This window comes from Salvelinus namaycush, chromosome 2, assembly GCF_016432855.1.
Source record: "Salvelinus namaycush isolate Seneca chromosome 2, SaNama_1.0, whole genome shotgun sequence".
NCBI lineage: Eukaryota > Metazoa > Chordata > Actinopteri > Salmoniformes > Salmonidae > Salvelinus > Salvelinus namaycush.
The window spans coordinates 65,157,488-65,183,701 of NC_052308.1; the positions used below are offsets into that span (position 1 = coordinate 65,157,488).

Below are 26,214 nucleotides of genomic sequence, written 5' to 3' on the forward strand. Positions count from 1 at the left end.
TCGGCCCTAATATGGGTAATTTGATTATGTATAGCCTATTGCTATGCTTCATGACAAGAATTATATTTTTTCCTGCACTAACTTTATCATATCTATTTTCTCAGACGTTGTATATTCTTGTGTATTAAATACAAAACGTATCTATTTCATATTTTGTCATATTTATTTGATATTTAGGATAGTAATAAACTTAAAGTGACAAGAGTGTTTGTGTCTTGTCCTGTAATGGATCTTTAATATCCCTGCAGGCTGCACCTATATCCAAAACACATACCTGCCAAATACATTAAATATTCTGGAAATACATAAAATAATCGGACTCTGTGGAAATACATTATCTGAAAAATTCGCAGCATTTGTACAAAACCCATGACTAGAGAAATATACTATTCTATATTGATAAAAAAAATGACTAAAGACAGCGTTTTTGGTGTTTTATTTAAATGAATACATTGTTAGATAAAAGCATAATTCTTCATTCTAAAGTTAAAGAGCCCCAAAAACGAAAAGAAGATTTAGTCCCAAGTACTCCACGAAGCAGAGCAAATCAAGCGCATGAAGAACTGCAAAGAAGATAATTGTTTTTAACATTTGTACACAGGAGGGACCCAACTGCAATGCACAATGGTATTATTTTCACGTCATATATTTGGTGCCAACTCAAAAACATAGCAAAAAAATAAAATAAAGATATTGTCTTATAGAGTGTAATCAGTCATATAGATATTATGTATACGACACAACAACACCAAAATAAAGCATTCAGGATACTGTAGAACAACTATTTACAAATACCGACCCCTGCTGGCTAAACCAGGGTATATCTCTGCGATACAAGAGGAGGGTTAGATTAGAACAGGGCTCTCCAATTTTTGGAGACCCACCGTCCTGTAGGTTTTCGCGCCTATCCTATTCTAGCGCACCTGATTCTAAAAATTATCTGGTTGATAAACTGAATCAGGTTAGTTACAACTGGGGTTGAAATGAAAACCTACAGGAGGGTTGCTCTCCAGGAAGAAGCCTCACTGCAATTTCGGGTCACAGTGAGCAGTATGGGGGAAATAAATAGCTATTTTCTTTACTGTACATTTCTATCTTCTTTGCTTTGTTTTGACTGTGGCCATATTGTCCATATATAGATAATATATAGACTACAGTTAACTTACAGCATTATAAGTAAAAAGCAGGTTTCAGCCATAGGCAAACTCTCAGTGCTGGGTTGATCCATGACAGCATAGCAAAACCATTAGCATTTTACACACAGCGAATTGAGAAGAAAATAACCACCCTTAAATAGTCCACAGTAGAATGCCACATACAACTCTGATGGCTCAGCCTTTTTCCATGTTTATATTTTTCACCACCTGTATAAATTGTTAGTTGTTACTGAGGGATGGTTGGATTATACATTTGTTAAATGTGGTGACAACAGTGAGTATTATACACTGGTATGATGTATTATTGACCACAGGGGAAATCTCTTGAACATGGCATGTTGTCACATTTACCTTGATGGCAAAATCACAAGTAGGCAATATGACTTTCTACTTTTATACATGATTGAGAAATGCTGATATATCAAATTAATGGCATTCACTTTTCTGAATCACACATTAACCTCTCATGTATGTGGTTTTGTATGGATGTCACCAGGATGGTTTGGTCATGGGGGTTGCAAAATGGCTGCTGGTAATGCTGATGTCACAATGATGATTGTGGGTGATAGTGGAGTTGCAGGAGCATTGATGACATGACAATACCACTCTGGTCAATGGCTAGGTTCAAAATATACAGGTTAATACAAGAGGATTCTAATTAAGCAATAAGGCCCGAGGAGGTGTGGTGTATGGCCAATATACCGCAGCTGAGGGCTGTTCTTATGCGCAACGCGGAATGACTGCACACAGCCCTTAGCCGTGGTATATTGGCCATATACCACAAATCCTGAGGTGCCTTATTGCTATTATAAACTGGTTGCCAACATAATTAGAGCAGTAAAAACAAATGTTTTGTCATAGCCGTGGTGTATGGTCTGATATACCACAGCTGTCAGCCAATCAGCATTCAGGGCTCGAACCACCCAGTTTATAATATTTCATAACTCTTTGCAATTCATAAAACCAGCATTGCTAGTTAGCAATGGCGCTAATAGTTATTAATGGAGCTGGTCGGTCCCATATTTTCGAAAGCTTCCGCATGGAATTACTTCATTGTCTTAACCTTCCCATCTTCAACCTAGGGCAATAGGAAGCAATGCTGATCTCATGGTGATATCACAGTCAAGGGTAGGGATGCTGTTGCCAGATCACAACATTTATGAGGGAGGCAATTCAATGATGATATCACCTATCAATGATAGGTGTACTGTTGCCTCGACTATACTGTTGCCTCGACATTTGCCGCGATGGTGGGGATACTGCGGGACCTCTTCATCACCAGGCGGACCTCCACGTCAGGCAGGCTGTCCTGCCTGGTCTGGGCGCAGCCCTCATCCGCCGCCGCCATGTGCAGGTCGAATCGTAGCGACACCGACTTCTTCCGCAGCTTGGGGTTCCCCTTGAAGAAGGAGCCCTCCCACTGCTTAATCACCTTGTCGATCCTGTCCGTCCTGGAAGGGGTTGGGGAAACAATGGGTTCGGTTTTAAAATGCAATAGATGCTAGACTACAACTAGAAATGTAGACTACATGTATATAAACAATCAAACAAACCATCCTTTACAAAGCTGGTGTTGTGAGTTGTACCCTGGCCACAGTAAACCTGGGGTAAATTGTAATATGGTATCTCTAACTGATGATTAGTCCTATATGATTGTATGGGTGGGACTTTTACAGGTATAGGTATAAGTCAGAGAACCCTTCCCAAACACACACAAGGATTGTACATGCCTCGTTAACAGTTAATTGTGATAATGATCTAATTCAGAGTCAAGGAAAGTTTACGAGATGACACGGTTAGTAAAACAACTGGGCGACGAAGACTCTGAAAGCAAAAATATGTATGCGGCCATTCCCATCCCAGTTGGTACGGTGTGTGGTTTTAACACCAGATGTGTGCACAAAGAATTTAGGAATGACAGACGCCGCTCCCTCTTGTCTCCACATCTAATGGAGCTCATTAAGGAATGTCTCTCAATGAAAAAGATTCCCAACAACCCCCAGACCGAGAGCTCATGACAAATTTATGCCACATTTCGCAACTGAATAAACTGCTGTTAATCACTCCTGGCTTAGGCATGCAGAGGTACTTCCCTGTGGTTGGGTGTGACTATTGGTGTCATCATTAGTCTAACAAAGACAATACACAGGGAAAGGTGGTTCATGTGAAAGATGCGTTCAGCTGCTACCTAAAGTGGTAACACTTTGTCCTGAATTATACTTAGAATACCTCATTTGACAGTTTGTAAACATATCCCATAATAGTCTCTTGAATAACATCATAAGTAAAGCATCCCTGCTCCCTTCATTGTAGTTGACACTTTCTGACACTAAGGCACGATTACTTTTCACACTGACTGAAGCAGGCGGTGACATTGGGTCAAAGATCACGATTAATAGGTCTGATTAGGGATGTGGTGATGACGAAATTTTGTCAGCCGGTGATTGTCAACCAAATAACTGCCGGTCTCACGGTAATTGACCATTAATTAACATAAACACATTTAGCATCTGCTGGCTTCCACACATAGCTTACAAGCCACTGATGCAGACCTTTGGAACATCTACATTTTAAAAAGTCTAATAAATCCATGTAATATAGCCTACACCTTAACAATAAATCCATTCTTTATTTTAGACAGGTATAAAGAAACCTCATATGAAGATTTATTTTGTCTATTTCACAAGAACAGAATAGCAAACTCTGAGTTGACCTTATGTTAGACCCTGATCTGGCTATGCCATATAGCTATGGGCTACACTAGTTAATTTAGCAGACAAGAATTGCTTGGAATTCCGTGGCATTATTTTATATTATTTTATAGTATGACGAATACAATGGAACAAAGCTGAATAAAATATAAATTATATTTTCTCCAAACGATTTAAGGGAGTGCGCACATGCAGCTATTCTGTGTTGAGCGGTTAACAAAGAAATAGGTACTCCTATATGCTTAATTTAGAGTTATTAATGTACATTTAGTTGTTCTACAAACGTTGGGCTATATGTTTTGATTCATAATACATTGTAAGGCTGCATGACGCCACTCTAATGATGATTTGAAAAAAGTTGCTTGAAAGGCATGAGCTCTGTTTTGTTTTTATGCAGAGGCTGTACACACTTCATCAGTCTCTCATTCAATTCGAGGCACTTGATAATGCCTAACATTTCCCGGCGGCATCCCCTTTGTGTGACCGTAATGCACTCTTAAAAAATCCATGCTTTTTGTGGCCGTTGTGCCCTTGGGCTAAATATAATAATTATAATTCCCTTCTCCCTAAGTGCTGCGTGCTCCGAAGCACTTCTCACTTACATGGCTCTCAATCACATGATCAGGTCTTTCTCATAGGCTGCAAGTGAAGACAGACACATCGGGGACGCAACTGCACACGTCCTTATCCTTGTCCACATTTACTTTTTGTCAGCCAACAAGATGACTAGGCCTAACGACAAGCAAAAGCACTAGCCTATGTCAATCTACTATCCCCCATTGTCCAAAAGTTGACATATTCTATTCTGTGCAAGAAATACATATTCCAAACATAGTCTGGGACAGTTGTGGGATGTGATAGATTCCAAATTAATGCAACCACTAGCATCAAAACTTTTTTACGCATTGAGGCTGACGCAACAGATCAGAACGTTTAGCTTAAAATGTTGATAATCTATTAGGCTGTTTCTTCACATTATAAGCACAGCAATGCACACATGGCAGTAGGCTATAAGCGCAAATGCCCCAGTAGCGGGAAAACACCATTATCAAAAGTGACCGCAAATGCGATTATGCATGTAATGCTTTTATTATTAATGTGCATTTTTATGATGAAAAGGATCTTCCCCAAACTTGAAACTCACTCGCTGCTTATGTATGCCAGTTAGGCTCTATACCCCTTGTAAAGTGGATTAATGTGCTTAATTTTAGGAAGTTATTTGGCCACTTTAGTTTTGATACAAATCGTATCAAAATATAGGCCTATGGGCAAGGCTACATGAGGTGTGTGGCTATGGTTTGAAAAAGATGAAAAAAAGACAAAGCCTTTTAAAATGATAAACTTGGATTAGGTAACACAACGTGCCATTGGAACAAAGGAGTGATGGCTGCTGATAATGGGCCTCTGTACGCCTATGTAGATATTCCATAAAAAAATCTGCCGTTTCCCGCTACAATAGTCATTTACAACATTAACAATGTCTACACTGTATTTCTGATCAATTTGATGTTATTTTAATGGACAAAAAAATTAGCTTTTCTTTCAAAAACACAGACATTTCTAAGTGACCCCAAACTTTTGAATGGTAGTGTATGTGTGTAATTTGTTTTGATTCAGAATGAACCATTATTATGCGCTTGTGTCGAAACAGAGGCAGGGGAAAAAATACATGTTATCTGTGCACTTATCTGTGCACATGTTATCTGTGCACGAATGGAGGATGCGTTTCCCGTGGTAAATTTTTTTATGCCAGCCAGGTAGGCTATACTGTTGTGAAGAGAAGCAATGTGCTTAATATTAGGAAAGTTGAGAAATAAATATAGTAGGCCAAGCCTATAGAAAGCTGATGGGATCCTCTTTTTAATAGAGGCCATCACTCTGTTTTCTCACACAATTGCATAGCCTATAGAAATTTTGCGCAACATGAGCTCGTGGGCTCTCATGAAGTGTTTGATTACATTTATATTGATGTCAGAGTGATTAGAGGGACAATAGAGTGCGGAGTACCAGGCAGTTAGCAAGTTTGGTCGGCTACTAATGACCATCAGCAGCATCAGAGCTTAGAGAAGCCTAATTACCGTGACTAAACGGTCATGTGGAATTTGACTGTCCTCATGACTTGGGACCGCCAGTGTGGCGGTAATACGGTCACCGCGACAGCCCTAGGTCTGATAAATACTTACTCCACGGTACCAGTGCCCTCTGCACTCTCCCTCACCACGTTGCCTTGGAAGATCTCCTGGGTCTTCACTGTGGAAATCCTCAGATCATTGTCTCTCTTTGGCTCTGCACATAAAAAACATACTCAAATCAAATCAAATTTGATTGGTCGCACACACATACACTACATGACCAAAAGTACGTGGACACCTGCTCGTCGAACATCTCATTCCAAAATCATGGGCATTAATATGGAGTTGGTCCCCCCTTTGCTGCTATAACAGCCTACACACTTCTGGGAAAGCTTTCCATTAGATGTTGTAACATTGCTGCGGGGACTTGCTTCCATTCAGCCACAAGAGCATTAGTGAGGTCGGGCATGGATGTTGGGCGATTAGGCCTGACTCACAGTCGGTGTTCCAATTCATCCCAAAGGTGTTTGATGGGGTTGAGGTCAGGGCTCTGTGCAGTCCAGTCAAGTTCTTCCACACCGATCTCGACAAACCATTTCTGTATGACCCTCGCTTTGTGCATGGGGGCTTTGTCATACTGGAACAGAAAAAGGCCTTCCCCAAACTGTTGCCCCAAAGTTGGAAGCACAGAATCGTCTAGAATGTCATTGAATAATGTAGCGTTAAGATTTCCCTTCACTGGAACTAAGGGTCCTAGCCCGGGCCATAAAAACAGCCCCAGACCATTATTCCTCCTCCACCAAACTTTACAGTTTGCACTACGCATTGGAGCTGGTAGCGTTCTCCTGGCATCTGCCAAACCCAGATTCATCTGTAGGACTGCTAGATGGTGAAGCGGGATTCCTCACTCCAGAGAACGCATTTCCGCTGCTACAGAGTCCAATGGCGGCGAGCTTTACACCACTCTAGCCGACGCTTGGCATTGTGCATGGCGATCTTAGGCTTGTGTGCGGATGCTCGGCCATGGAAACCCTTTTCATTAAGCTCCCGACGAACAGTTATTGTGCTGACGTTGCATCCAGAGGCAGTTTGGAACTTGGTAGTGAGTGTTGCAACCGAGGTCAGACGATTTCTATGCGCTATACGCTTTATATTCGCTATACGCTTTAGCACTCGGCGGTCCCGTTCTGTGAGCTTGTGTTGCCTACCACTTCGCGGCTGAGCCGTTGTTGCTCCTAGACGTTTCCACTTCACAATAACAGCACTTACAATTGACCGGGGCAGCCCTAGCAGGGCAGAAATTTGACGAACTGACTTGTTGGAAAGGTGGCATCCTATGACGGTGCCACTTTGAAAGTTACCGAGCTCTTCAGTAAGGCCATTCTACTGCCTGTTTGTCTATGGGGATTGCATGGCTGTGTGCTTGATTATATACACCTGTCAGCAATGGGTGTGGCTGAAATATCCAAATCCACAAATGTTTGTATATATAGTGTATTTAGCATACTGAATGTGTGTGTGTGTATGGTACTCCTGCCTGATTGTGTGTATACGAGTGTGTATATGACCATTAACATGAATATGTGTATACCATTCTGTTTGTGTATGTGTCTGACCATGTCCCCCACCTGTAAGGATGACCAGGCTCTGTTGCCTATGCAGAGTTAGTGCAGGGCTCTTCCTCAGGCCGTTCTCTGTCACAGACCACCGCTGAGGTCTCTCAGGCAGGGGCTCGGACAGTGGCTCCTCAGGGGTCACCGCGGGATCACTGAGGCCGTTCTCCTCCACTCCATTCTCTTTGGGCTCCTCCCCTATGGGGCCTGGCTCTCTTTTGGGGCCCCTCCAGCGCCGCAGCCCCATGACCTGTCCGTTACGCCCACCTGGGTACCTGTGAATAGATGAGAAAACATGGTGAGTAGGACTCAATGGCATCTGTGTGGGGGGGACACTCCTTCGGCAGCTGTCTCATATGCTGTCTACATATTTGATGGATAACTATAGCCATTTCTGTGCACGCAAAGAAATTGCGTGGCGGAAGGATATCTTATAGTGCGGTCAGCACATCCGAATCATGATATGACAGAGCAGATTGAATCAATACAGAGCCTGGCATCTTAAGTTGAGCAAGTGCATTGTGATCTTCTGAGAATATAGATATAAATCCAATAGACTGGGAGAAGATCGAGGATGCATCATCGAGCGTCATCTTTCTCAACCTGGATGGTCATAAAACTAGATAATGCCGGGCACCTCCCAGATAAATAAAAGGTGGTAATGAAAACATAATTATGAGCCTGCTGGGGTGAGTGTGCTAAATTGAGGGACAGATCTGCGATGTACAAACATAATGGCCGTGAACTGTCTGTGCTTGAATACATTCGTGTGACTAGCCTTTGAATGCCTCAGTGATGATAATTGAGTATTATCTTTAGGCTTGTAAATTGAATGGAATCTTCCCTAATAAATGTTAAGAGGAAACAACATTAAAGATCTGAGTGAATGAACGCCTTGAGGTGAATGTGGGGATGTCTGGTACAGAACAGCTGGCAGTTTAAAACTGTCTTATATCTGTACACACAATGCAGAGAAATGTGTATGTCTGTCTGCCTGTATGTCTGTCTGCCTGCCTTTCTTCATGTCTGTCTTCCTGCCTGTCTGTCTGCCTGTCTTCCTGCATGTCTGTCTGTCTGCCTGTTTTCCTGCCTGTCTTCCTGCATGCCTGCCTGTCTGTCTACCTGCCTGTCATCCTGCCTGTCTGCCTTCCTGCATGGCTGTCTGTCTGCCTGTACTGTATGTAGGTAAATACACTGAGTGTACAAAACATTAAGGGCACACCCTCACAGTTGTGTCAAGTTGGCTGGATGTCCTTTGGGTGGTGGACCATTCTTGATTCTTGAAACTGTTGAGCGTGAAAAACCCAGCAGCATTGCAGTTCTTGACACAAACCTGGCACCTACTACCATACCCCACTCAAGGTTTAAATATCCTTCTTTTACCGGTCTCCTCTCCTTCATCTACACTGATTGAAGTGGATTTAACACGTGACATCAATAAGAGATCGTAGCTTTCACCTGGATTCACCTGGTCAGACTATGTCATGGAAAGAGCAGGTGTCCTTAATGTTTTGTACACTCAGTGTACATTAGCACAAGTCTGGGGAATTTCCAGTAACCAACAGTTTCGCTATTATATTGAGTCACCGCCAGAACATCTCTGTCTCAACCTGCAATTATTCTTGATTCTCTATGCAGATAAGGCTTTCTTAAGCTGCAACAGTAAAGAAAGTCATCTGTCACACTCCTCAACAAAAGAGAAAGACAACATATAAATGTAGCTGTTTTGACAGAGAAACAAAAGGGTTAAAATAAGAGGAATCCTTTTTTAAATGAACTTCATCCTTTAAGCTCCTTTTGGACGGTTTTGGATGTTTAATTTCATTGAAAATGTTTGAGAACAAGGTGGTGCTTTTTTGATGAGGTTTTGACTGTCTGAATGTGCATGGGAAACAAAAGATAGATCATTATAGGCGTGGGACGCTCATGGGAGAGTTTTTATAGCATGTTTTCATGATCTGTTAAAAACAACTGGGGCATCTTCATTTCGTTTCATTTGCAAACTGAAGGAGAGAGTTCATGCAACTTAAACGGTCTCCACCCTTCCTCATGTCCTCATAGATCCGGAGACCCTCTTTCTCATTTTGACTAATGATTCACAACCTTCACTTTCGATCCCTTTTCTTTAAAATGTATAGTGCCCTCAAAAAGTTTCTCTAGCAAAATACCTTCAAGTTCCTTCACTGTCTCGTTAAGAACTAAGAACTTCACTGTGATACAATTTCTGTTTGGACATTTTAATGTTGTACGAAAGCTTATCCTGCCTGTTAATTTCAGCCATCTCCATTCTTAATGCAGAAGTTCATTCGGGTCATGCAATTTTATACCTCTCATCGCTTTATAGTTCTTATTTATAGTTCAGGTTTACGGTTTTGGACGAAGACCTGCCAGCTCATTGCTGTGAATATGCCCTGTAGCTTGAAACGGTTTTATATCACAATATAACGTAATACCTTTATACCAGCTACCTCACCCTTAGTAAGTGTGTATTCATCTGTGAGCATCTATGTCTGTGTAATTGACCAGAAATCAAATCTGACTCAGCTGCTCCATTCTAGAGTAAAGCCTTTTGCTCTGGGGGTTACAGTTAAACATCTCAAATCTCAGGAAAGGTTACTCATCACCATGTAGTTCACCAAACCTCTTCTGCTACATCTGCCCAAGGATCTGTCCCAAATGGCATCCTATTTAATAGCCCTTGTCTGTGACCGTTAGCCCCCTCACCTGCCCTCCTCGCGCTCCAGCAGGCGCCTGTAGGTGGCGATCTCTTTCTCCAGCCTCATCTTGGTATTGAGCAGCTGACCGTGGCGCTCTTGCTGTGTGGCCAGGCCGCCCCTCACCTGCTCCAGCTCGCTCTCCAGGTCTTGGATGACCTCTGACAGGCCCTGCAGCTGGCTGGAGTATTGACGCTTGGTATGGTGGAGGGAACTCTCTAGACCTTTCTCCTGGGGAAAGGAAGGATGGGGGAGAGAGGGTGGACAGGAGAAAATGATGTGGGACAGAGAGAGGAGATAGGGAGCAGGTGAAAAGGGAGAGAAATGGCAGAGGAGATGGAGAAGAGAGGGGAGAGGAGGAGAGAGAGGGGAGAGGAGATGGAGGAGAGAGGGGAGAGGAGATGGAGAAGAGAGGGCAGAGGAGATGGAGGGGAGAGGAGATAGAGGGGAGAGGAGAGAGGGCAGAGGAGATGGAGGAGAGAGGGGAGAGCAGATGAAGGAGAGAGTGGAGAGGAGATGGAGGAGAGAGGGGAAAGAAGAGGGGAGAGGAGATGGAGTAGAGAGGAGATGGAGGAAAGAGGGGAGAGCAGATGAAGGAGAGAGTGGAGAGGAGATGGAGGAGAGAGGGGAGAGTAGATGGACGAGAGAGGGGAGAGGGGAGAGTAGATGGACGAGAAAGGGGAGAAGGGATGGAGGAGAGATTGGAGAGGAGATGGAGGAGAGAGGGGAAAGAAGAGCGGGGAGAGGAGATGGAGTAGAGAGGAGATGGAGGAGAGAGGGCAGAGGAGTTGGAGGAGAGAGTGGAGAGGAGGAAAGAGAGGGGAGAGGAGATGGAGGAGAGAGGGGAGAGGAGATGGAGAAGAGAGGGCAGAGGAGAGAGGAGAGAGGGGAGAGGAGATGGAGGGGAGAGGAGATAGAGGAGAGAGGGCAGAGGAGATGGAGGAGAGAGGGGAGAAGGGATGGAGGAGACATTGGAGGAGAGAGGGGAGAGTAGATGGACGAGAGAGGGGAGAGGGGATGGAGGAGAGAGTGGAGAGGAGATGGAGGAGAGAGGGGAAAGAAGAGAGGGGAGAGGAGTAGAGAGGAGATGGAGGAGAGAGGGGAGAGCAGATGGAGAGGAGATGGAGGAGAGAGGGGAGAGTAGATGGACGAGAGATGGGAGAGGGGATGGAGGAGACATTGGACAGGAGATGGAGGAGAGAGGGGAATGAAGAGAGGGGAGAGGAGAGGAGTAGAGAGGAGATGGAGGAGAGAGGGCAGAAGAGTTGGAGGAGAGAGTGGAGAGGGGAGAGGAGATGGAGGAAAGAGGGGAGAGGAGATGGAGGAGAGGAAAGGGAGGAGATGAAGGAGAGGAGATGGAGGAGAGGAGGAGAGGAGATGGAGGAGAGGAGATGGAGGAGAGGAGATGAGAGGAGATGGAGGAGAGGAGAGAGGGGAAAGAAGATGGAGGGGGGAGGGGAGAGGGGAGAGGAGATGGAGGAGAGAAGGGAGAGGAGATGGAGGAGAGGGGAGAGGAGAGAGGGGAGAGGAGATGGAGGAGAGAAGGGAGAGGAGAGGGGAGAGGTGGAGAGAGGGGAGAGGAGAGAAGGGAGAGGAGATGGAGGAGATGGAGGAGAGGAGAGAGGGGAAAGGAGAGAGGGGAAAGAAGATGGAGGGGAGAGGAGAGAGGAGAGGAGATGGAGGAGAGAGGGGAGAGGGGAGAGGTGGGGAGAGGGGAGAGGGGATGGAGGAGAGAGGGGAGAGGTGGGGAGAGGGGAGCGGGGATGGAGGAGAGAGGGAAATAGCAGGATCAGAGGGATTAAATCATTGTAAAAATGGAGAGGGGAAGAGAGAGCAGAGAGTGGATGAAGAAGGTGGAGCACAGCGATGGAGAGGGAGGACAGCATAGAGGGGAAAGAGGGGATATGATAGAGGAGAGGGTGGATAGGAACAAAAGGTGATGAGAGGATGACACAGAATGTGGAACAGAAGAGAGAGTGAGAGGGGACGGGGTAGAGGGGGAAGAGGCAAGAGAACAAGAGTGAGAGAATCACCAATAGTGTTTCAGAATCAATAAAGATGAATGTTCTCCAAACTCTACTGATCCATTATGGGTGTGTGGCAGAGACAGAAAAGTACTGTATGTGTCTGCCGCAATGCTGAGGCTACAGTGGTGTGTCTGTGCATGTGTGTGTGTGTGCTCACCAGAGCATGTAGGGACTCGATCTCCACCTGCAGGCAGTGCCACTGTTTCCTGGCCTCGGCTAGCTCTGCCCGCGCCTCCCTCAGGGCAGTCCCTCCGAGGTTCACCTGGGTCCATGCTGCCTCTTCTGCATTGAGCTGGGGGAGAGAGAAGGAGGTCATATAACACACACACATACACACACCTACACGTGCGCACGCAAGTACGCATGCACGCACCTGCACACACACATCATTCACATGGAAGAACACAAAAATAAAGTTCTGATGGAGATAGATGCTGACACACACACAAACAGGAACAGTTCACATGGAACTCAGGGACACACACACACACACACACACACACACACACACACACACACACACACACACACACACTCATAAAAACTGGTGCCCACACACATTGGCACAGAGCCAGAGGACTCCGGGCACATGTGGGACAGGTCGATGAGGGTAATCTGACACCCTAGGCGTTGACACGAACTGATGAACTATCAGGCACACAAAGTAAAACAACTCTAAACCAAGACTTAAACTTGATGAAACATTGTAAATAGGCTTCACACCTTTATACATCTACCTGTAATCATTTCCCCCACAGATTCCCACAGGGCACAAACACGTTGAATCAAGTTGGTTAGTTAAACATGAAACTGACGATTGTGCTCAGTGGATTCCTCGAAACTGTGGACATCATAATATTAGTCTGTAATTACCGTGTAAACAAGAACGTATTAGGGGCAATTATTGTAAGTGTTAACCTTAACCAGTCATTTTACAGTAAGAAGGATAACATAATAGCTAGTTAATTTGTCCCATACAGTATGTACAGAGCATTTGGAAAATTATTCAGACCCCCACTCAGGCCCTATTCTAAAATGGATTAAAGAAAATGTCCTCATCAATCTACACACAATAATGACAAAGCAAAAACTGTTATTTAGATTTTAGATTTTGAAACTGAAATATGACATTTACCTATGTATTCAGACATTTACTCTGTACTTTGTTGATGCACCTTCGGTTACTGCCTTGAGCTTTCTTGGGTATTGGCACACCTGTATTTGGGGAGTTTCTCCCATTCTTCTCGACAGATCCTCTCAAGCTCTGTCAGGTTGGATGGGGAGCGTCACTGCACAGCTATTTTCAGGTCTCTCCTGAAATGTTCAATCGGGTTCAAGTTTGGGCTCTGGCTGGGCCACTCAAGGACATTCAGAGACTTGTCCCGAAGCCACTCCTGCGTTGTCTTGGCGGTGTGCTTAGGGTCGTTGTCCTGTTGGAAGGTGAACCTTCGCCCCACTCTGAGGTCCTGAGCACTCTGGAGCAGGTTTTCATCAAGGATATCTCTGTAATTTGCTCCGTTCATCTTTCCCTCGGTCCTGACTAGTCTCCCAGTCCCTGCCTCTGAAAAACATCCCCACAGCAGGATGCTGCCACCACCATGTTTCACTGTATGGTTGGTGCCAGGTTTCCTCCAGACGTGACGCTTGGCATTCAGGTCAAAGAGTTCAATCTTGGTTACATCAGACCAGATACTCTTGTTTTTCATGGTCTGAGAGTCCTTTAGGTGCCTTTTGGAAAACTCCAAGCGGGCTTTCATGTGCCTTTTACTGAGGAGTGTCTTCCCCAGATCTGTGCCTCGACACAATCCTGTCTCGGAGCTCTATGGACAATTCTTTTGACCTCATGGCTTGGTTTTTGCTTTGACATGCACTGTCAACTGTGGGACCTTATATAGACAGATATGTGCCTTTCCAAATCATGTCCAATCAATTGAATATACCACAGTTGGACTCCAATCAAGTTGTAGAAACATCTCAAGGATGATCAATTGAAACAAAATGCACCTGAGCTCAATTTGCTCAAGCTCAAAGTCTCATAGAAAGGGTCTGAATACTTCTGTTTTTATTTTGAATACATTTCTAACATTTTCTAAAAACCTGTTTTTGCTTTGTCATTATGGGGTATTGTGTGTAGATTGATGAGGATTTATAAAAAAAAAAAAATCTAATTTAGAATAAGGCTGTAACGTAACAAAATGTGGAAAAAGTCAAGGGGTTTGAATACTTTCCGAATGCATTGTATGTGCTTTATCCAACTCTGCTTCCCCGACAGATCTGGAACCAGGCTGTAACAGGGCTGTATTCCACTCCAGACTCCAGTCCACTCTGACATAAAGGGCCTCTAACTAGGAGCGCAACAAACAAAGTCATTCTGTAGAGCAGACGCTGGTTAAGTACCAGTCGCTGCCTGCCTGGAGCCATGGGCCAAGATGCTTAATCATGCCTGTCACATCAAAGTCACTGGCTGCATCCCAAATGGAACCCTATTCCCTAAAAATTGCACTACTTTAGACCAGAGCCCTATAGGAGCCCTATGGGCTCTGGTCAAAAGTAGTGCACTAACTAAGGAATAAGGTGCCAATTTGGATGCAGCCAGTGTGCCACAGACGGTAAAACTGACCAGACGGAAACAACACAGCCATGATGAGTGACTCATTCTATTGCCCCTATTCCACTGAAACCGAAATGCTCCTATTTCAAAACCTGAAACATGAGCGGAAATAGCATCTCATGGGTAATAAGCCAAACTGACTAGACGGGCTGCATTATTGTGGAAGACAACATAGCTATGAGAGAAAGCTATAGGTCATTTGCTAAATATATCATATTCCCTGAAATCAAAATGCTACTGTTTCAAAGCCTGAAATACTGTCCCCATCCGATGTGATGTTGTCGAAACCAACAGCTATGGAAGGTGGCTATATGCTACCTGCCAATTGCAAGTTATCCTTTCCAACTGAATTCCAAATGCTCCTATTTCAAAGACTGAAAAGAATACTGTCCTAAGCTGATGCCTTATAAGGACTTAGCAGAAAGCAGATCAGAGAGGCCCGTTACAAGTGATGTATTACAATGCTGCGGTTGTGGTTGACGACGTATCAATATCTAAAGCAGCGTTTCAAAATCGTAGTAAAAGTTGATCTCTTCTTTGGAGGTAATGGATTGTCTATGGGGCACCTTTCTGTGTTTGGTAGGGGTGTGATGAGGATAAAGAGGGACGGAGAGAGAAAGAGAAGGAGAGAGAGAAAGAGGGAGAGAGGTAAACAACCCATCTCAGACCTCAGACCACCTCAGAGCTCCGACACTAATTCAGTACAACATATCAAAACAAACCAACTCTTCTTATCTTACCACATATCACTGCGTTGCCTGGAAACAGCAGAGGTAGAGCTATGATCAGGGTGTGACTAGGTGGCAGGAAGCCAAGGGAGGATGAAAGGAAAGACAGAGAGAGGGATGGATGGATGGAAGGAAGGAAATAAAAACTGGGGGAGGGACAAAGGCAGTGGGACACTGCGTACCTGTGGGAGAGATCCTCCATGGGCTCGGGGTCTGAGTGTGGCTCCGAAACGGCTCGGCCCAGCAGCAGAGTATGGAGTTTGATTTGGGCCGGCGGCCAGGCCGGGGTGTCGGTCATCTGGGACTTGATTTAGGCCGGTGAGGCTGAGGCGGTCGCACTGCGTCCTGATTCGGTCGAGGAGCTGGGAGAGCTCCATCCCTGTGCCATCCTCCTCCCACGCTGTGGCCGTCACTAGCAGCGCATCACAGGAGTCGGCCTGCTGCTGCTGCAGAGCACGGGCTGCCTGCACAATGAGCCAACCAGAGAGAGGGAGAGAGAAGAGGGAGAGAGAGACAGGGAGATATATGAATATAAGAGAGTATGCAAGAGTGTGTGTGTGACAGCGAGAGGGGATGGATCTGAGAGAGAAGGAGAAAAGGGAACAGAGAGAGAACGAGGGCAGAGGAAGAGCGCGAGAGAGAGAGAACAGTGGGAGAGCAGACACACGCAATGCAGGGGAGGGGTAGAGTCTGTTATTGAGCCTGAGTCTGTGAGTCTGGGACAGTGTGTGTGTGTGTGTGTGTGCGTGCGTGCGTGCGTGCACGTGTGTGTGTGTGTGTGCGTGTGTGTGTGTGTGGGAGAGAGAAGCTGGATCACGTAAAGATCTGAGTGGAGGAAGGGAAGGGGAATATTAGTCAGCAGGAATAAAAAGGGGTTAGTAAAAGAGAAAGAGAGAAAGAGAGAGGGCGGGAGGATGACAGGAAAGCATTGAGAGGGAAAGGATGGTGTGAAACCTAACACGCCTTTCCACTGAGATCAATAGGGGAGGTGTGAGAAAACAGGAGTAGGCATTCTTCTGGTTAATGGGCTAATAAGGAGAAGGTGTTCTGAGACGTTGTTCTTTCTTTACACTAGCTGTCTTGTGTCTTTCTCTCTTGTTTCACCTTTCTTCTGTCTCTTGCGTTCTCTCTCTCTTCTCTCACCTCTCTAATGTGTCTCTCTCTTCCTTCTCTCTTTCTCTCTTCTCTCTTTTTCTCTCTTTTTTGTCACACCTTTCTCTCAACTTCCACACATAAACATTAAAAAAAGAATGAGACAATGGGAATTATCAAAGGTGGAATATACTGTGCAAACACACTGGATGCTGATCAGTCAAAAGTTAACGAATTTCCTCCTAATTGGAACAAGACAGAGTTGGATAACCCCTGCCAGAGTCACTTCCCACTGGGCACAAACTGGTGCAATGTCATTTTTCAACATGTTGTGATGTGGAATCTACGTGGGAAATACATTGGATTTGAAAAAAGAAATCAACGTAATATGTTGTTTTGAGGGTGAAACATCAACCACAGGATTATGTAACCATGAAAACCAAATTTCAGCGTAGACAAACCTTGTTTAAAATATGTTGAATTTGTAACTTTAAAACAATGTCAGATCTTCAACATTATATCCAGTATCAGAAAAAAATACTATAGGCTGGGCAGCACCTCCTACTGGAGAATGTATATATCTACAGCTACCGTTTGGTCTCCCAAGCCCAGCCCTGCTTAGCTACGATATTCATCAATAGTTATTGTTTCAATTCAACCCAGAACTAAAAATAGACAATAAAATAGGCCAATGGCTTCAAGCTCTGGTTGATTTCAAATGTAATGATATTTAGTGATATTGGAATGTTTTTGGTTGTCAACACAACCAAATATCAACATTTAAAGGAGATGTATCTTCTGCTTGGATAGTTCCATCTGTGCCAATGACTTAGTTAGACTTTTATTCCATTTTGTCTACAAATGAATCATTGATAAGTTGGATTCACATCTGCATCTCAACCAAAAATCAAAGTTAAAGAAAAGGACTGAATCAAAACAAACCAACATTTAAATGCCCATTAATCAAAGTTTGTTTTGATTCAGTCCTATTTTCTAACTTAGATTTTTGGTTGAGATGCAGACGTGAATCCAACAAATCAATTATTAATTTGGAGACAAACTGGAATTAAAGCCAGACTAAGTCATTGACACAGATGGAACTATCCAAGCAAGAGATAAATCTCTTTCAAATGTTGATATTTGGTTGCGTTAACAACCAAACACAATTCAGTATTATTTTTGAAATACAATAGGCGACATGTTAACAAATAATGTCGGAATCATGTCTCCAACTCAAGTTGAAGAATAGAATTAAGCCAGTGGCTCAGATGGAACTATCCAAGCAGTAGATATATCTCCTTTAAATGTTGATATTTTGTTGCATTGTCAACCAAACACAATTCAATATTACTTTTGTAATAGCGTAAATATCCAAAAGTCAAGGCTGTCTTACAAACGAATGTAACAGTATATATTCAACCTTTTAACGGATGTCTTTACTGAACGAATGCAGGTGTACGGAACCGTACCGACCCTTGCAACATGCACACAGACACTCGCACAAGACCGTACCACAGTCCTGGTGCATGTCCTGCGTTAACAGCCAGACACAATTCAATATTACTTTTGAAATACAATAAATAGCCTATTAACTTGTCGACATGTTAACAAATTATGTGTTGGATTCATGTTTCCAACTCAACCAAAAATACAAGTTGAAGAATGGGATTAAACCAGTGGCTCAGATTGAACTATCCAAGCAGTAGATACATCTCCTTTAAATGTTGATATTTTGTTGCATTGTCAACCAAGCACAATTCAATATTACTTTTACAGTAAATAGCCTAATGTTAAGGCTATCTTACAAACTAATGTAACGTTCAACCTTAAAATGAGTAACACATCCATGGCCACGTTTATTCAACCTTTCTACGGATGTCTTTACTGAACGAATGCAGGTGTACGGAACCGCACGGACACTGGCACAAGACCGTACCACATAGTCCTGGTGCATGTCCTGCAGCTCTGCCATGGAGTTGTGTAGTTCCGCCTCCACCTGCACATTGGTATGCTCCACCCTCGTCTTGTTCTCCCTCAGCAGAGCCACCTGTTGCTCCAGACACTTGGTCAGCCTCTCCTCCAACTCACATCTATGACAGGACACAGAACACATCTCATCCTATTAACTGGGTCATGTTCATTAGAGCACTCAATAGAAAATGTTTTAAAACTTTTTGAAATGGGAAAACTGAAAAAAAAAGTGTGTTTCTTACTGGACAGGTAGTTCCTGTTACCATGTTTCAGTCGGCGATATTGACTAGTAATTAGCCTTGACCACAGTGGTCTATGCAAAGCAGCTATAGGCCTACACTTTACCAAGAGGTGGTGATGGTCACATAGGGAAGTGTTTTTCAATGTAAGGCTACTGAATGTACCCGACTCTGGGTCAACTAGTCAGGGTACTTTACATGGGTGGTGAAACAGCTACACATACTGTGCATGTACTGTAGGTAAACACTGTGACACAGTATATGGAAATGTTACAGCGGCACATCCATTGTATCTAAGCAGGTGCCTAGGCCTTTCCTTCAGTCAATGACTTAAAGCACCCTCTTTGGTCTCACGGCTGAAATGTTATTCATATTTTTCAAAATGTCTTAATTAATCAAGTATTTTTTTTTTTTTACTGACGAAAATCCAGTGTTTCTACAGTATGTCAGACGGTTTTGTTATATTTCAGTCTTCTGTGATGCATATAATGTGTAATATTGGGATGCAAACTCAAAATTGAATACATTTCATATGTCTGACATGGTATAGGTGTTTTCTTTTTTCTTAAGCCTATATCCATGTGTGTGAGGTGTATACTTTTGTTACAAAGTAGATTTGTTTAAGACTACCAAGAATCACTCTGTGTGACCCTGATTTAGCCCACTTTAGTAAAAGGTTTTAAGATATACAAGTGTTTTCAGGTCAAGGTAAATAGACTGCACACTGCAATCTTTGCTCCCATGTGTTTTAGTGACCCTTCATCAGATCTGACCTAATCCTGTAAAATACCTTATCATACAGTGGGAAAAATATCGTGCAACAGTCATTCAGTAGTTGCAATAGTCCTCACTTCCCAACAGATGCTAAAGTCACAGTCACAGACATCAAATCAAAGTTTACTGGTTGCGTACACAGTTTAGCAGATGTTATAGCGGGGGCAGCAAAATGCTTATGTTACTAGCTCCTAACAATGCAGCAAAATGTCAAAAAGTACACAAAGAATATCTAAATATTTTTTAAATACAATATAAACCTTGCGACACAGAGTTGCAGACAACATTATGACAGTGACCCATGTAAGGCCAGTAGGACACAGTATATAAATAGAGGAGGTGTATATTCATAGCTCATAGCTGCCTGCATGTTGTTGCCCTCCCTTGCCCTTCAGGGGTTAATGGATCTCCAACTGCGTCCCAAATGGGACCCTATTCCCTATTTAGTGCACTAATTTTGACCACACACTATGGGTACCCTGATGGCCCCTGGTCAAAAGTAGTGCTCTAAATAAGAATTAGGGTGCCATTTGGGACGCAGATCTCTGGCAGTAGCAGAGGGGCCGGTGTGTCACTCTGCATCAATACAGATGGGAAAGTGACGACCAGGCACAACACAGCCAGGCTGCGATTTGTATGCAGGTTGTTGAACAGGAGTGGGAACTAGCCGAGTTATAACAAAGTGCGGACTGTACTGCTGCTACAGTAGAGAAGAGATCAAGTATCGCTGCAGGGGAAAATAAAATATCTGATTGTTATTCAAGAGGTGCATTTAAAGTGTTATAGACTGAAATTGGTTGTTAGTATTATCCTACACCTACTGTTAGTATTATACTAACAGTAGGTGTAGGATTTCATGGATTTTTGCTCTTAAAAGAGATGTTTCCAGAAGGCATTCACAACTGCTATGGTATATCTGTGTTTTCTTTAATTATGATGAAAATAAATACTATGAGGGTATGTGTTACTGTATTAGTATAGTATTCTAGGCCTCACCTATAATGTCCCAAACACGACTGACCTGGCCTGGATGGTAGAAGCCCTGGACATCATGTGGTCAGACTGCAGCACCAGCTCTGCGTTCTCCATCAGCAGTTTACCAACCTACAGAACCAAAACACAGTCAACACACACAAGACAAAATAACAAGGAAGTGAATAAGATGCGTGAAAAACATGATCGATTTCAGAATGAGTTCAATCTTGTTGATCCATCTAATGTCATTGGCCCAATAGGTAGAAAAAAAACACAATGAAACATGAAATCACATACGAATACACCTCAGTACACTGGAAGTTCACATTACCAGGTGCTGCATCAGAGTCTTTCTCAAAATATGAAAACATGTGGGTGAGGCTTATCACAATAGAACAACTGTAATAAAGGTTTTGCTTCCTTGAATTACACTGGCCTCGTCTCATACTGTGTGGCATGACATTGACCAATGGAAGAGTTGGCTATAGCACATAGAGTATGGGACAAGGCTAATACACTAGCACAAGCATGAAGATAGAAGCCTTTGAAATATCATCAAAGAAAGGAAGTTGGAGCAGAGATAAGATAGAATAAGATAAAGGGATACTTCGGGATTTTGGGCAATGAGGCCCTTTATCTACTTCCCCAGAGTCAGATGAAATCGTGGATACCATTGTTATGTCTCTGTGTCTAGTATGAAGGAAGTTAGAGGTAGTTTTGCGAGCCAACGCTAACTAGCGTTAGAGCAATGACTGGAAGTCTATGGGTATTTACCAGCATTCCATAGATCCACTTCACATTAATTTAAAAGACTGCATTATTATATTCTGCCTGTTCATGCTTGTCAGATTGCCACCAGCTCAGTGAGTCAGTTTTATTACATCATGACGTCCCACGATTTGGGTTCATTAAGACAAGGCCTGAAGCATCTGTGGCACAGATATTAAAGCCAAAGAGCCTCTCACAGTAATTCTAGTACTTGACGTCAAAACCCCCAAATGTTTGGCGTTAACTGCAATGTAAGTACATGAAACCTAAACAAATGTTATCCAAAATCCCTTGCATCTTTGATATGGAAATGTTTACTGTATAACCTAGGGCCATTTTTGAGTTTCAATGCTGACTCTTCCTTTGCCAATCACAATATCACAATGCTTACTCAAGACAAACACACCCATTTTGAAGGAGGAAAACCTGGAATAACTTGGACAATATTGTGTTTTTTTCTCACAGAAGTGCCTCAACGATTATAATCATATTTTCATTGTAAGTACCCGTTCCATTATCTTAGCTCTGCCAGTTATTCATGTCTGACCCTGTTGATTCCTAGCCATGAGAGAGTACAAACCAGATATCAGCACGTTTTCTTCCTACAGGGCACTTCTCCAACTGAACATTAACTGATTGATTTCAAATTAAATCACATCAAATTTTTTGTAAATAACAGGTGTACACTAACAGTGAAATATTTACTTACAGGCCCTTCCCAATAATGAACAGAGAAATAAAAAAATAATAACACAGGGAATAGATACACAATGAGTAATGATAACTTGGCTATATACACGGGTACCAGTACTCCTTATTATGGCTTGTTATTCAATGCTTCCCCTCAATAGAATGAGGGTGGCGCCAGGTCTTAAAACCTAAACCCACAACAATAACAGTAGTCTAGGACTGAAACCGGACTTGAGGAAGATGCACATAACAAAGACAAGTGTTACTATCAATCACGCATTCATGTCAAAGGAAGATTTGAAGAACGTTATCAGTTATGTGTATGTCAAGTCACACATTATTTCATTTGATTTGATTTATTTAGCCAGGATAGTCCACTCAGTAACAATTGCCACTGTTTTCCAGGGAGTCCTGGGTTCCGTAGAAGTCAACATTCCAGGTATTAGTTCAGGCGAAAATGTGAGGAAATGTCCTACATATGTACATTTGTACATGCCATGTTCTCACATGGTAAAGTCTGCAGGTATCGTATCAGTGCTGCTATGCATGATGGATCTTTATATTGATCAATGGATTGGCAATCGCTCATATTTTACGCAACACTCTCACTGAAAGTGAAATTGGGCATAAATGTCAACCCTCCCGTTGGCTTCAATACTAATAGGTCAGATCTTGGTGCTTTCTTTGCCTTTGTCTCCATTCACATTCAGAGACCATAAATCAAGGAGCGGTTGCAAAACCTCCAATCAGCTCATGCGAGGGAGCTGACAATTACAGCAGCCTGTGTTAATGGTCTACTAGGGCAACGGCCTTTAAAGCAATAAAAGGATCCACATTCTTGAGTGTGACAATGGAGTGATGGCTTGTTTCCAAATGTCCTGACATACAGTATGACACTATTTCTCACCCTCTGGAAGAGTTGACATTATCTTGATAGGAACTACTTGTCAAATGTCTGTTTTAACTCGACTGCTATTAAGTGTAATCATCGCTAGGACTGAAAATCGTTAATAACTGGTTTGCTCAGTCAGTGCTGTATCTGTCTCAAAGCCAAAACTCTGCACGCAAGAAAACACCTTTGAAGTAAAGATGCTTTGCCAGCTATTTCAGAGACATATCGTCTGCTTTGCTCTACTCTGGTAAAAAATTATACGGATAATATTCAATACAAGTTAGTCCAAGTCAGTCCTACTAGCTACTGTATGGCCAGAACACAGCAGCTCAAACAAATCTAGGCATTACAGTACCTCAGCATAATCACTGGCAAACAAAGGTACTGTCGGTGGACATAAGAAAAACACTGTCTAATGAGTTGGGGTCCCTCAGGGCTCATTGTTTGGACCAATTAAAAAGGTAATAGATGCCAGTCTCACCTGGGCACGGAGATCGTCCACAGTCCTTTCCTGCTGCGTCCATTCCTGGGGGTGCGGGGCGTTCCTCAGACCCCAGTCTGCAATCTGGCCCTCCAGATGCCAGTTTGCCTCTTGCAGCTTGTTTACCTGCTCCAGGAAGCCCTTCAGACGGCTGTTGAGGCCCTGCATGGTCCACCGAGAGTCCTGCAGCAAATCCATGGTGCTCCTATGCAGTGTACACCCAAAAAAACACACAGAATCCTCTCAGGGGTGCTATCAAACACTTACAGGCTCGCCAACTCAGGAGAGTGTCTGATACAAAGTGTCAACCCAAACGTACGGTAACTACTTATGCTATCCAAAAACTCTTTCACTACTATTGCAGCATACGTCCACACCACAATCACTTAAACCCCAGGCGGTACCCTGTCTGCCACCGATACTGGTGAGATTACAGACCCATGAGGTGGTTACTGGGTAAATATTTACCCAGCAATACTCACCCGTGAGGCAATGTGGTCTCTCTCTCTCTCTCTCTCTCTCTCTCTCTCTCTCTCTCTCTCGGCAGCACCATGTGTTGGCAGTGGTAAGTTAAGCACCAGTCTCAGTAGCCTCTGGTCACTGCAGCAAGCTGCTCCTGATCCTCCCCTCCCAGACGGAGCTGGACCACATTCTTCTCCACTGCTTCAACAACTTTCACTTTCCCACTGGGTCCCAGGTCAGAGACGGTCCCCTGTCTGTGACAGATCAGATAGGAATGGTAAGGTTAGGGCAAGTCTCGCTATCGCTCTCGCGCCAACTATGTGCCAGCTGTCATGGGGTCAGCCATGACAGGGCCAGTGGTACTGTCCCTGTTCTTGCTGCCCCGAACACAGCCTGCAGCAGAGCTGTAGGGGTGAGTGCTGGGGTACAGCAAAGCGCTCACTTGCTGGACACTCTGTTGCTTATACATCACCAGCGCTCTGAGGCCCTTTGTGTTCTCTGATCCAGGATTACTGAGCCCTGTGTGGAGGGAAAGTTCAGGCACACACTGCGACAACACTCTCTGTTTGTGTGAGTGTGTCTGTGTTTGTGTGCGTTTGCGTATGTGCGCATTTGTTTGCACGTGTGTGTGTGTGTAAACAACATATCTAGTATCTACCAATAATTAATATTCAGAAACGACTGTCTATCCACTGACTCATCAGATCAACAGCCTGTAATAAACACTGAACTTTGTGCTGTGTCACATGGGTTGCTCAATTCCTCCCTTGACTACCACTACCCTCTCATTGGCCTGTTTTGTGATTGTGTGTGTGTGTGTGTGTGTCTGTGTGTGTGTGTGTGTGTGTGTGTGTGTGTGTGTGTGTGTGTGTGTGTGTGTGTGTGTCTGTGTGTGTTTGTCTGTCTGGGAGGGGCAAGTGAGATCATTTACCAGACATTCTCGCAGGTCACGACTTTTTCATCTTCTTGAAGTTGACAACAATGTTCTACTTGTATAGGAGATACCAAATGTGTGTTGATTCGTCATGGCAACCATCAAGCTTTCTTTCAGTCTTTCACTGACTTTTTTTTATGACTTACCTCAGTAAGTAATGTGAGGGTGTTATTTCCATGATCAATTAATCTAACCAAGATCTTAGACATTTTGGCTCCAGCACATACGTCATAACAATGCAAGCTTTAAGTCAGGTGAGGTAATAAGATAAGACGTATGGTTACGGTAGTTAAGGTGTGGGTGCGGCATCTAAAGGAGCCGGTGAACGTCTGACGGAAAAAGCACATAAAACATCCAGTTTAAGCCACTCTGACAGGGTGTTTGGAATGTGAATCAAGGTAACACAACTCATAGTCATCTCTATTCGTCTCTCTCTCTCTCTCTCTTGGAGTAGGCACTTTCAAGTCCTTTCCAGTCGTTTGCACTCCCAATCTACCTCATTATGTGATAAAGGCAGCAGATGACTGTGGGATTTACTTGTTGGATTAATAAAGGGTTTCTCTTCCTTTCTGTGTAAACAGCCACGCCTGCATTGTACCATTCACAGACAGGATCTAGGGATCATTAATATAAGGTCACACATAAACCTGCTACAAACACTGCATCTGTCTAGAGTCTATAGTACAATATCACCATGGAAACACTTCATGGGCAAAAATAATGTTCTCTCATTGAATCAAATCAAATCACAGTTATTTATATAGCCCTTCTTACATCAGCTGATATATCAAAGTGCTGTACAGAAACCCAGCCTAAAACCCCAAACAGCAAGCAATGCAGGTGTAGAAGCACGGTGGCTAGGAAAAACTCCCTAGAAAGGCCAAAACCTAGGAAGAAACCTAGAGAGGAACCAGACTATGAGGGGTGGCCAGTCCTCTTCTGGCTGTGCCGGGTGGAGATTATAACAGAACATGGCCAAGATGTTCAAATGTTCATAAATGACCAGCATGGTCAAATAATAATAATCATAGTAGTTGTCGAGGGTGCAACAAGTCAGCACCTCAGGAGTAAATGTCAATTGGCTTTTCATAGCCGATCATTGCGAGTATCTCTACCGCTCCTGCTGTCTCTAGAGAGTTGAAAACAGCAGGTCTGGGACAGGTAGCACGTCCGGTGAACAGGTCAGGGTTCCATAGCCGCAGGCAGAACAGTTGAAACTGGAGCAGCAGTACGGCCAGGTGGACTGGGGACAGCAAGGAGTCATCATACCAGGTAGTCCTGAGGCATGGTCCTAGGGCTCAGG

The 26,214-nt window shown here is 43.7% G+C and overlaps 1 protein-coding gene across 1 annotated transcript; it reads right to left on the minus strand.

Annotated features, from left to right (window-relative positions):
- Window positions 1-2,016: 2,016 nt before the first annotated feature.
- Window positions 2,017-23,910, minus strand: LOC120027504 (keratin, type I cytoskeletal 18-A-like). Its single transcript, XM_038972459.1, has 9 exons — window positions 23,516-23,910; window positions 20,731-20,813; window positions 18,662-18,815; window positions 15,816-16,097; window positions 12,452-12,586; window positions 10,278-10,498; window positions 7,569-7,828; window positions 6,052-6,154; window positions 2,017-2,608 (listed from the first exon to the last, which is right to left on the minus strand). The coding sequence occupies exons 1-9, from the start codon at window positions 23,711-23,713 to the stop codon at window positions 2,377-2,379; spliced, it is 1,668 nt and encodes a 555-aa protein (XP_038828387.1). The 5' UTR covers window positions 23,714-23,910; the 3' UTR covers window positions 2,017-2,376.
- Between the last annotated feature and the right edge of the window lie 2,304 nt (window positions 23,911-26,214).